The sequence below is a fragment of the Phalacrocorax carbo genome, chromosome Z, assembly GCF_963921805.1.
Source record: "Phalacrocorax carbo chromosome Z, bPhaCar2.1, whole genome shotgun sequence".
Taxonomy (NCBI): Eukaryota; Metazoa; Chordata; class Aves; order Suliformes; family Phalacrocoracidae; genus Phalacrocorax; species Phalacrocorax carbo.
In genome coordinates this window covers 14,359,202-14,372,155 of record NC_087548.1, presented here as the reverse complement: position 1 = coordinate 14,372,155, position 12,954 = coordinate 14,359,202, and the positions used below count along the sequence as shown (strand labels likewise).

Sequence of the window (12,954 nt, the reverse complement as noted above, 5' to 3'; positions counted from 1 at the left end):
GTAATCATTTCTTTCTTTAACTAGCTTCCAGAATGAAAGAAAAAGACAAACAAATGTAACAAATCCAGATGGAAATCTAGAAGCAGTGATGATTAAGAAATAACGATTTTTTAATCTCTCCTGTCAGGGAAGACACTAAAATAATGCATTTTCAGTAGGTTGAACAAAGGACATTGTATGGCCTTAATTTTAGAAGATTAAAAGAAGGGTTTTAGAAGAACAGGGTAAATTACACCATCCCAATAACATTCCTATATTATAATAAATATTTTGAGAGGTAGAATGGATATATTATGGAGATGTTTATATATAGATATATGTTTGTGCAAATATTTTTGTGGTTTGTTTTTTGGGGCACAAAACACCATGTGCTTTCTGGTTAGCAGGAAAAAAAATTATTTAAATAGGTACCCAGACCAAGTGTTTTGATTAATTTTGTGCTGTGTGTTTTAGTTCTGATACCTGGTTGTGGATAGCGTTTAATGTAACAATTGGCAGGATAACAAAAAGAGGAGGGGGGAAACTATTATTAGACTGTTTATTATGTTGGTGTGGTTTTTTTTTTCACATCAGCTGCGCTTTTCCCAGAACTGTTTCTCACTAAGTAAATTATGACCCTGTGTACTACCTTCTGGCTAAAGAACTGTGTGACTTGGCTTTGATTCCTAACTGCCACATGGATTACTTCAATAGAGGACTGCAGGATATAGAGTTTTTTTCAGTTTTTATTTAATAAGTGACTTCCCCTGTTTACTGTCTTTAGGCTTTTAAGAAATATTTCTTGAGCTCATTAGCTTTTTCTTTGCATAAGTAGAAATGATATGTTTCAGGCAAGACTGTGGGCTTACTGACATGACTTTGCAGTGGAACCAAGAGATGCATTACAGTCCAAAAAGGATACAGAATCGTTCCCAGTTCTCTGCATTCCTTCATGGACAGGAGAAAATACATTAATAGACCCTTTGCTCTCTTTCGTCTTAGATACATAAATTTATAAAAGAACCTGAACAGATCTAGAGGAGGCTGTAATCTGCTAATACATGATGCAGTCAGGGTATTTTTGCTTATTCCCTGCACATAAAAAAGGGGAAACCCTGGCACAGAGCTTCAGTGCATCACTTGAACCAGGGGAGCTCTGATATTACAGGCTGTCTGCAGTTTTCTGCAGGTGCCCAATGCTTAATCTGGTTGTGCTCTGGGCTGTCTGAATGTGGACCAGCTGTGCTGCTCTTTTGTTAGCTTGGCACTGAATCTGAGCTAGCTGGTGCTCCTAAGCACCACACTGGTGCAGTGGTATAGCACCAGGTTTATGCCCGGATGATGGGAACACAAACACATCAGCAAAAATATCTGGAGCTTTGCTGCATAACAAAAAGGGCGTAGCAGCAGGGAAAGTGTGTTTGGAAAATGTTAGTTCTCCATCATTATGTAAATTTAGAAACTCTAAAATCTTACTCATTTAGCAGGGAATATGGGCACCACAGTGATTGTTGACCTAGAACCAGAATGTCTCACATGGTTACTCATTACTCTGCTTTGATCCCACTGAGTTCAGTTCAGGACCAGGAGGCAGAGTAAAGGCAGAACTGAATATTCCCAGGATTAAGCAACACCCTTCTCTGACTTCCACAGAACTTCCTTCTGGCTTTGAATGTTGAGATTCATTTGATCTGACCATACACTGCTTAGATTCAGAATCTATTGCCATTGGCAGTAACAGACCTGTTGTGTCAAATCTCAGGCATTTGAAGAGTTTGGAAAGGTTTGTAAGATAAAACGCACTGAAGTAGATAAGATCATCTTCTGCTATAGGTGTGCTGCATGACAGGTCTTAATGAAGACAAGCCTACAGTGCAGGCCAAGGAGGTAAGAAAAGTTGCATTTATTTAGACTAAAGGTAGTAGTAAAATAACCTTCAAGGAATTTTGCTGTTATCAGTTGATAAATAATAATAAGTTTTTCAGGATAAAAGGGAAGGCCAAGAACGGTAGACTGTTGAACTAACTTTGATGGCCACAGCCAGTGGGAGAAATTGATCCTTACCTAGAATTAGTTCTCTTGGCAAATCTGGACCTGCCTAAAGATTCAGCACAGGGCCTCTCATCATGACTGGTCAATATACTAGCAGTAAATCCAAGGGTGGTTTGGCCTTTTGTAGCCACAGAGATCAGGACAATGCAAACAAATGCCTTCTGGAGCCAAGAGTGTGAAGCTGAGTTAGGGAATGATAAATGGGGCTGCAGGCACAGGAGTGGGCTGATCCAAGAAAGCCTCATCTGACCTAAGGAAAAAAAAAACAGTTTTAGCCCTATGATACATCTCCATATCCAAGGGAAGTGTACCTGGAAAAAGTCCCAATGCTGAATAATGTCTTTGTAGAGTGAAGCTGTCCCTTCTCAGAATTAGCCCAGAGCAGCTCCCTAAAGATATTTTCCAAAAGGTTTGTGGCCTCAAGGTAGCACAATGCCAAGCCCTGACCCATACCCTTCCCCAACTCCCATTGCAACTAAGACAGAGAAGATGTAAATGTCCTCATGTTTTCTTTCATTTATTTTATGTGCCTCTGTCTTCTGTAGTCTCAAAGAGTAGGTCTGGCAAGTCTACAATAACACTATTTAACAGGGAAAAGATAGTGTCTGAAAAATCAATTTTTTTCTGTAGCAAACATACCTAATACTGCATGCAGAGAAAAGGATAATACATTGCATTACCTGATATCGATTTGCAATGTAGAAAATAGTTCAGTAATTACATTGCAATCTGTTTCATGGCAAACAAAGGCTGAAGGGGATAATTTATAGTAAAAATTACAAGCCTTGCTGTGTCCTCACTGCAGGGCAGTTTGACTCTCTGCCTGCCATTTGCTTTATGCGGAAAGGAATTGCTTTGCTGTCAGAATGTGTGCACACCGGACAGTGTCCTGCAGACTGCTGCACCCTCTGGTCAAGAGCCTGTCCCTCCAGAGCCTACTGACAAGGCAGCATGTAAAGCCTTTAAGCTTTTTTATAGGAAGATTAATTTAAATGCCTCACTGAATGTTTGGGTTTGTTTTTTTTTCTAGACCAACTACCCATTATTCTTTCTTTAAATAATGGTCAATTAGAAATTGCAAGTATAAATCCTTCATCCTTGTCTAAAGGCTTTAATCATGTTTCTTAGAACTAGCTTTGAGTGGCATTGAACCTAACAAGAAGAGCGCAGCACAGCTGCAACTAAGGGAGAATATTAGGCAACCTCAAAAATTTACTTCTCCATAAATAACGTCAGTAATTGGCAAATTTTCAAAGCTTTGCAATAGGACTTAACTGTAAGATTTGTTTGGGGGTTAATTGTTATGTGCCCTCTAAATACTTCACAACTGTTATTAGGGCTACTTTGCAAAATTACCTCCAGGTGTTCCTGAACTGAAAGGTAGTACTAAACTTGTAGCATTGATTTTATGAAACAAAGGTCACTATGTTTTCCTTCATTATTATGGGTCTGAGCTTTGTAACACCGAGAATGTAAAGGTTTGCTCTTGATTTGTGTACATAACTTGTTAATTGAAATACCAAAGTGAACTCCTTGCGGAGTATCTGATTTGATGCACAACTGTGACAATTAAATGTTCAAATTAGTTTTCAATCAAATATGCTCTTTTGTATACACATTTTTTTATGTTTGCTTCTAGTCCTTAATTTCTGTTGTTCTTCGCCTTAATTTTGCCCAAACTGAGGGCTATGCAGTCCTCTGTTTCAAAAATGGTTTTAGACTGGCACCTTTTATTGCAAACGTAAGTGAGAAATCAGGAGCTGAGTGGGTCAACCTCCCATCTAAAAAGTCCTGCATTAGGGATGAAGTGGCACAAAGAGGTGGAAGCAATTCCTGAGCAGATTTAGTGCAATCTAGACTATTCTTTGAACTGACTGTTGTCATCCTTCTTTTCTCTTTTCTTCCCAGAAATATTTTTAGGGTTTTTTTTCACAAAGCTGAGATGGTGCACTTCTGAGTAAAGAAACATGGGTGTGGGAAGGGCTACAGTGTGATGAGTACAGACGTGAGCAGAAAGGAACAGGATGTTCCCACTCCAGAGGGAAAAGCAAGACCTTTGCAGTGGGATTATGACCACAAGGAAAATGTCCTGATGGATACAGCCAGCATCTTTGTATAGAGCCCTATACAAATAGTGTTTAAGTTTTGAATTTTACTGAGTTTTTAAGTATATTTAGAATTTTTAATCTGTGATTTATATAGGATATTGCACATTTAAGTTATGTAACTGTGTGAATGTTTGGTGGGGCAGGGTCAGTGTGGGGTGACTAGTTTTCTACTTTTGCCATGTTTTCTAGGTCAACTTGCTCAAGCTGAAAAAAATACCTGTGTTTCATTATGTCATTATACATATCCCTACATATATATGTGTGTACCGATATATGCTTATAGGATTCCTTCCAACTTTGGAATGGAACTATACACAGTCTTGTGGCATATTGTTCAGTCATGATGAAAAAACTGCATTTATGACTTCTTTAAATATATAGAGCCATCCCAGAACTTTCCAGATTTTGAAACTACAGTGGGAGTTCACATAACTTCCATAATAAAAATTGTTAGTGTGAATAAATTAGGTTACTGATGCCAGCAATCAGCAAATATTTTATGAGAATGTACAGCCTTGAAACAAAACTTCTGCAAAGGTTTATAGTGGTTTTAAAGTGAATTACAGGAGCTGAAATGACAGTAAAAATTAATCAAAGCAAAAAAGTTCTCTTACTTGCATTTGTAACGGCAACATATCATGACTTTGAAAAGGACAGAAACATTTTCTGTAAACTGCTTTGTTTACAGCTAGCAGGAAGGTTGCTAACTATTCAAGTTACATTTTTTCATAATATAAAACAGAGCATTAAACATTGGAAGTCCGGCACTGAACCAAAAAGCTTTCTGCTGCTGAAGTCCCAAAGTCTTGCAGCTACTTCCACATCATGTATGCTGGAGCTTGAATGCCAAAGTGAAGAGTATTAACAGTGCCACAGGGCTGCAGTCCCTTAATCATCCTTTCTAGGTGAAGCTAATCTTTGTTTTAGCAAATCAGCCTTCACGTATGACTGGAGGAGGCTCAGTCATCAAATCCTGTGCTGTTGTCAGAGATTGTCTTACATGACTCAGTCGCAAGTCTGAAAATACCCTAAAAGCTATAGCATTTCCTCACAGTATCACAGACCTGATGTCTTAAGGCACTATAAAAATGAGATACAGGTTTCCATCTGCTTCTATGGGATGACCCAAATATGCATAGAAAGTTTTTAATTTCCTTGTGTTGTGGAGGCCTTCTTCAGTAATACCTCATTATAACCTCTCCTTCACACATGCGGTCTGTGCTCAGTTCTCCCACCAGAAGTTACCTCTGTTGCTAGCTTTGGATTTCCTAGTATTAGAGTTGGTATTCCATCTTTTCTGTGTTTATTTTTACAATTAGATTGTTGAATTTTGGAAAGGAAAAAAAATTGAATGCTGTGAAATTACTTGAAGCAAGATAACCATAATGCTAGCATGAAATTTTAGGAAATATGTTTTAATTGCCATATATGGGAACATTGCTCTATAGAGGAATATAGGTATATGTTGTACAGAGGAATATTTTCATATTTCCCAAGTATTATTATCTACGGGTTACTGTTGTTATCTTCCAGATCGTTTCCCATGCTAGTTATTAGGAGGTGTGAGGCAAGCAAAAACTTGGTTCCTAGACGTTCTGCAAAATAGCCTGCACCTACCCCTCACATCATAGGAACAGTGCTGTTGGGCCCTTTGATTCCCAGGGGAAGGATAAAAGTCACAGAGATACAGTGACCTTCCATCTGCATATTAATTGCTCTGAATTAATAGCACAGTTAATTTAACAAGAGTTAATAAACAAGGTTTCTTCAGACTTTTTAGTCTTTCGGACTTGTTTGGGCCTTATGCCCCTATTTTAATGTCTCCATATCTGTCTAGCTACACCCTTTCAAACGGTAATATTTCAATATTTTTTTTTACACTGGGTTTGCAGCACAGGACCTACCTCAAATTATTGCAAAACTGTGTGGAAGACAGCCACCTCTGGAAACTGTCTTTCTTTAGATTCACACTAGGGTAATGGAGTATTTTGGTTCATGTTTCTTTGTGTTAAATGTGTTTTTGTAAGTGGAACTGTTAGGAAATAAACCAAATTGGGATGTCTCTGTGTCTCTTGTCATTACTGTGCTTTGCCTCGTGATGAGTGCTGTGTATTAGTTATTTAGAAAATAGAAGATTTTCTCCCTTGTATTATGGCATAATCATTTTCAGTCAAGATTTGTACCAAAACTTCTTAAAAGTGGAACTCAGCATTAAGAGTCACAGGATTATAGTTTTGCTTGTACACTCCAGTTTGTATTCTGCTTAAACAGCCTTCCAGAAGTACAAAGAAAAGACCAGCAAAAATACCCTTGCTGTGAATAGCCTGATGCTGCTGAGTTACCTTTTATCTGTAAATAATCCAGGAACCATTCATAGCCCTTTAAACATGCTTCAGGGCCTGCAGGAGCCCTTTCTGAGGCTGACAACTAAATTGAGATTAAGGAAAGTTCTTTCTAATGTGTTGCTTGAGCTATCTGATTCAAAAGAGCTCTGCTTAGCACCTTTTCAGCTTGAGTAAAGGATGCTCATACCTGACTTAGCCCAGACATTCAGCAGAACTGACTTCACAGCTGTTACTGTATTCTGGGATGTGGAGTACGATCAGTGTGTACTCACCATGCTAGAGGATTTCTACAGTGCATTCCGAGCCTACATAGATTGCTGATCATTTTTTTGTGTCTTTGTCTCACAGGGGTGCAGCGCCAGATTGCCCACTGCATGCGGAAGGGAAGTGGAGCAATCAAAAACTCCTTCTGTGACCCAGCAACACAGCCAAATGGACGACAAAAGAAATGCTACGAAAAGGACTGTCCACCCAGGTAACAGATACTGGGAGGGCTCTGGGAATGCTAAATAGCAGCCTTATTCAAAGGAAAATGTTGGTTTTAACACCAGATAAGTGTGACATCTAAGGCCTGCTATGGTGAGAGCTCCCAAGCATTGCAGAGCAAGGTGGCAGGAAGGGTTGTCAGGCATTGGAACAGGCTGCCCAGAGAGGTGGTAGAGTCGCCATCCCTGGAGGTGTTTAAAAGATGTGTAGATGTGGCACTTCAGGGTATGGTTTAGGAAACATGGTAGCGTTGGGTTGGTGGTTGGACTTGATGATCCTTAAGGTCTTTTCCAACCTTAATGATTCTATGATTCTAATAGATTAGGAGTGAGCTGCCCTAAGAAGTTTCCAGTGCAAGTTACTGAGCAGTCTGTGCTGGTTATGGCAGAGATGGCTCTCTCATCTGTATAGATCCTCTTTTTGGTCAGTTTAGGTGCAGGTGTGCCTGAAAAACATATAAATTCTTATTTATTTTAAAATCCTGATCCTCTCTTAGGTTGAGTGATAATGTATTGCTGTGTGTTCCAAAAACTAACTTGCAGAGAGGATTTTTTAAGCCTTTTGATGCTGCTGTTCAGTATTTTGGATACTCCTTTGTCCTTTTGGTGAGGGATGATGAGTGGAAATGCCCACTTCTATAACTCCAATTATTATACCTTCTTTATAGCACTTATTATTTGACATCTTTTTATCATGTCCATTCTTATTTTTTCCTTTCAGCAAAGTGCAGCTTTGTTCATTCTGTGATCACATGGGAAGAGTTTTTTCCATTCCCATAACATTATTTTAATTCATCTTCATCTCTGTTTTTTCTGTCCTACCATTTTAGCAAGTCGTGTAAGGAAGACTAGCCACAGTAAACATTCCAGGTGACACTAGAACCGTGGGCTTATAAAATAGGCATAGATTTGCTGGGAGAAATCAATATTGGTTTTAGTTTTATGCTTTTAAGTACAGGAACATCTTACTTTTGTCTTTCATTGTCTTCAGAGATTGTATATCATGCTGTTCGCAATGGTATACCAGTCTTTCCGTAGTAATTCTAGTTAGATCAGAATCAAATTGAAGTGATTACAATGATTCCCTTAAAGTCTATTGCATTACATTTGCCAGCAGTGAATTTCATGAGGCTTTAATGTTAAAAATTCTACATGGCTGTTGGTTTTACCAGTTGTTTCCAACTGTCTTCACAACAGTATATGATATCTCCTCTGGGAACTACTGTTAAAAGCATAAACTACCAGCATTTTATAATTATTTGTAGATTGCTGGGAAATCAATTGACAGTAGATCAAACTTGTTAACTAGTTGACTCGCTAAGAGCTGAGGCTACCTGCATACATCAGGGTGCTTTTTATTCATAGCACTTGTAAATTATGCTATCTATTCCAAAATTCCAAATAAGCTCAATTCATCCTATTTGTTCTAAGTGACTGCATCATTTAGACCTGCTTTTGAAAGTGAGGGAGCAGAATTTGTCCCTTATTGGGCAAACTGTAGAATTATGTGATTCTCAAGCTCGTTCTACACTGCAGAGGAAAGCACCAGTTATCCTTCTGAGGACAGCAAAATCCTGACAAAATGCAGTGCAGGAAACCCATATGTATTTAGTTCTAGAGTCACGTTGTGTATTTATTTTTCTATATTACAGAGTGACTGTAATAGTCTGGCCAAGGGTCTAAGTCCCTGTTCTTGCTCCTAGCAGGGCTTACGTGCCTAAGGAAAAGACAAGGCAAGCATAAACTATATCTGTTTCTAATACTCTTCCAACTTGCAACTGCTTTTAATTCGAGGCATTTCCAGGGGCTTTTATGGCTTGTCTAATCAGTAACCTCCAGTGGACCTCTCTTCCAAGTACTTGTCCAGCCTCTCTCTGCAACCTTATAAAACTTCCATCATATACAACTTCTAATGCCAGAAGTTCCACCACTTTAATGCCTACTGTGTGAAGCACCACCTCATTTTAATTAATTTGGACCTGGCTCTCACTAGCTTCTGTTGGTGGCCCTGAGTTCTTCTGCTGGAAGAGATGGCAGTGAATAATAAATTCCTATCCACCCTTCCCAAGCCTCTCATTTTGTAGATCTGGTCTCTGTTCAGGCTGTAGCCCCAGTGTGGGATTTAGTTGGTATTTACTTTCCATGGCATATATGTCACTTCTAATCCAGACAGAACGTTGCATATCTTCATCTGAAATGCAAGACAACACTTAGTGCAGCCTGGTTTGGTTCAAAAAAAAATCTGAATGTTGGAGGAAGGTGTGACTGTCCCAAACGGCATGATACAGGATAACTGAGAGTTCATGTGAAGCTGCCGAAGATGAAGTATTCTGTAGAGAAGTAGCTAAATTCAGTGCTGGGTTGAGGACAGTGCTGTTAAACACAACACTGCAGGGGATCTTTGGTTAGTGCTGCAGCCACTGGACTGAAACTGTTAGAGGATCTCACACTTCCCAGCAGTGAACCAGTTTCTTTATAGGAGCATCCTATCTAAAAAAAGAAGGATGTTCTCATGCATAACCCTCCCTGCTATGATCTGCTAAATCCCACTGATGGAAAACATGCTACTGTGAAACTAGCTACTAGACCACGAAATCAGAATTAAAAAATTTATCAAAGAGTAGCTACAGGCAAAGACTAACTTTATATAATGTTTGTGACATTTACAAACCAGATCTTATCTCATTAATCCATTTCAGGAAGTTAATTATAAACTGTTTAAATGGCAGGCTTCTGAGAAGTCCAAGGCTTAACATTCTTGTTTCTTAGATGATTTGGTCTACGTTTATTTTTCCACACTTTCTACTAAAAGAATCAAGAACAAAACAAATACAGTATTTAAAATATCACAATATTTATATGTCACATGTTGACTCAGAACAAAATAAAGATGGCTGAGCAGCTGACAATTAAAAGATCATACAACCACTTGTGTAAAACTTGAGTGATATGGCTTAGCAGGAGTGCAATGAGACTGTAGCATAAATGCATGATTTTTCCACATTACACTATGGAATATGATTTCCAGTTATATGTTTCTTTGGTGGACAGGTATGTAGCTCTGTAGATGTTAATGATAAAAATCAATAGATACTACTTAAAGAAAGAGACAGGTTTTAACTACTTACAGTGTTGTGAATAAAAATTTGCTCTCCCCTGTAAAGAAAATTGCCTGGAGCCTTTTTAACCTGACTAACCACTTGAACAAAGTAACCGTAAATAGATTATTTTTCAAGTACTTGGGATCTCCTGCTTTTATCTGCTGTTACGGTACTGTCCTGCTTCCAGACTGCTTAGTGGACACCAACAGCATAATAAGAATAGGAAATCTTGTTTCTCTCATAATATGCAGAGTGAAAATCAGTGCTCTGTTGGTATCTGCTTTGCCTAATGCTATACAAATACATAGTGAAGGAACAGTCTTTCTTTATGTGTGACACAATATGGTGGGAGGGAGGGAATATTCAGCCAGCCCCATAGGCATGAATATAGCAAACTTCGGTTCCAAAACCGCCTGCTACTACTTCTTCAACAGGATCCACACCTCATTCAGCACAGATCATCTAGGTATAGATGAGGATTGTATAATGGTTAAGGCTGTTGGGCCACGCCTTAATTGTTACAGACCTTTGAAACAAAGCATGGGAGGAAAAGAGATAGGTCTCATTTAAGGTAGCTGAATGCCACCTGAGAGAATCAGATTTTCTCCCTACCTCTATCCCAAGCTGGGTTGCAGAAGAGCTGAGCACTCACAGCTGCAGCTGAAAACTGAGGTTATGCTGTCACCATACAGACTGCTCTCTATTTTGACAGCCTCAGGAAAATTACTGCTTGCAGAAATAAATAAATTGCCTAAATCATGCATTTTGCTTGTTTGTTTGTTTGTTACCTCAATCTTTCCTAGCCATGCCTGACTGTGGAGGTAAGACAGTCCTGTCACTTTGGAGGGATCAGGTGGTACATTAATATTTAAGAACAGGTCAGTTGCTCTAGTGGTAAATGCCATCAGAAACCAGAGGCAGGAACAAGCATTGGATGGCAACTCCTATCAGACTTCAGTTTCCACCAACTACTCCCGGTCTCTCACCAAAATCAGCACAGATACCTACTAGTTTTGTTCCCCATATCCTTTTCTTTGCCAGTCATGTCTCTGTAGGTGTGATCTTAAGAAAGCCGTGTTTATAACCTGCCCAGAGCTAAGTCTGTCTGGCAGTGCCTTCCACTCTTTAGCTTACAGATGGGGGTTCCAATAGCTTGGTCATTTCAACTTTGAAGTTGCATGTTTGGATTTGAGATTGCTTTGTCAGTCCTGGATGTGTGCCTAGCAGTCACCTCTGGTTTTGCTTATTCCTCTGTAGTGTGAGGAGACAGCAGAAGCTCCAAGTCAGATAGAGTTTGGCAAAGCAGTCGCTCAGGTGCTGCTCCTTTCTGTGTGGTCCAGGATCTGCTTTGGAGTATCCTGTACCAGAACAAATGGATGGGAGGTGTTCTGCCATCCTTGATTTGCCTTTCTTCCCTGTCAGCTAGGGAACCTGTTCAGCTTCAACTTCAGCCACAGTTCAGAAGTCCTCAGTTTTGGACCATGAACAGACAAGAGTGCATGTCCTTCCATGTTAAGTTTCTCACGCTTGAGTGTTTAAAGCACGTGCATGCACCCTAGAATAGAAATTGGAAAACGCACCATCAAAAACTGATAAAAATAAACTTTTGGTCAGAGCAAGTTTTTTGAAGTGTGTGTGGTAAACATGGCACTGGCAATTACCTATTTGGCTCACCAGTATCTTCTGTGAACCTGCACTGAACGAGGAAGAACCCTATAGAAAAAGTTAAATGACTAAATGTAATTTAAGATCTACCATGAAGGTGCAATAAGATAAAATCTTAATTCTGGGATTTCCTAACTTTGGAGCAAGCACTTTACTTTCTTCCATGACTTTGTAAAAATGTTTTGCATGCAATCATGCACCATTACTGCTGAGCAAGATAGGTTCTGTAGTAAGCTCTGCTAATTTATTGCTAGGAGTTTAGCATTTAAACCTGCAAACTTCTGAACCCTCACTCAGAGCCATTTGAAAATGGGGAGGAAGAGGTGTCAGCTTAGCATGTCTGTAGCTTGAAATATGTGACCTTGTTCCATTAAAATTAATAGGACAATTTACATACTTAAAATTGCATTTGTGCTGAAGTGTCAACAAATTCCAAGATACTAGAGATGGTAAAATTGGAAAGAAGATGTGAGAGAAGAAAACAACCCTGAAATGCCTTGATTCAGGTTGTGATAATACATTTTTCTCTATTTTATAGCTGTGTTTCACTGAGGAGCCCATGCATTTTCTCTTTAACCACTTGTTAGTTTTTCTTTGTTGTTCACAGAAGTCTTGAAGAGCAAGAAACATCGAATCATAGAATGCTTTGGGTTGGAAGGGACCTTTAAAGGTCATCTTGTCCAACCCCCCTGCAGCGACCAAGGACATCTTCAAGTAGATCAGGTTGCTCAGAGCCCCGTCCAGCCTGACCTTGAATGTTTTTAGGGATGGGACATCGACCACCTCTCTGGGCAACCTGTTCCAGTGTTTCACCACCCTCATAGTAAAAAATGTTTTCCATGTATTCAGTCTAAATCTACCCTCCTTTAGCTTAAAACCCTTACCCCTTGTCCTGTCACAGCAGGCCTTGCTGAAGAGGTTGCCCCATCTTTCCTGTAGTCCCCCTTTAAGTACTGAAAGGCCACCATAAGGTCTCCCCACAGCCTTCTCTTCCCCAGGCTGAACAACCCCAACTCTCTCAGCCTGTCCTCACAGGAGAGGTGCTCCAGCCCTCAGATCATTTTTGTGGCCTCCTCTGGACCTGCTCCAACAGCTCCATGTCCTTCCTGTGCTGAGGGCTCCAGAGCTGGACGCAGCACTGCAGGTGGGGTCTCACCAGAGCAGAGCAGAGGGGCAGAATCACCTCCCTCGACCTGCTGGCCACGCTTCATCTGATGCA

General features: G+C 39.7%; 1 protein-coding gene across 4 annotated transcripts in view; it reads left to right on the top strand.

The window, feature by feature from the left end:
• ADAMTS12 (ADAM metallopeptidase with thrombospondin type 1 motif 12) overlaps positions 1–12,954 on the top strand; it is a 198,952-nt gene that overhangs the window by 145,525 nt on the left and 40,473 nt on the right. For all 4 annotated transcript variants that reach the window (XM_064438863.1, XM_064438862.1, XM_064438859.1 and 1 more), the window contains one exon: positions 6,833–6,959. In XM_064438863.1, coding sequence (XP_064294933.1) covers positions 6,833–6,959 — 127 coding nt within the window. The remainder of the gene's footprint in view (positions 1–6,832; positions 6,960–12,954) is intronic.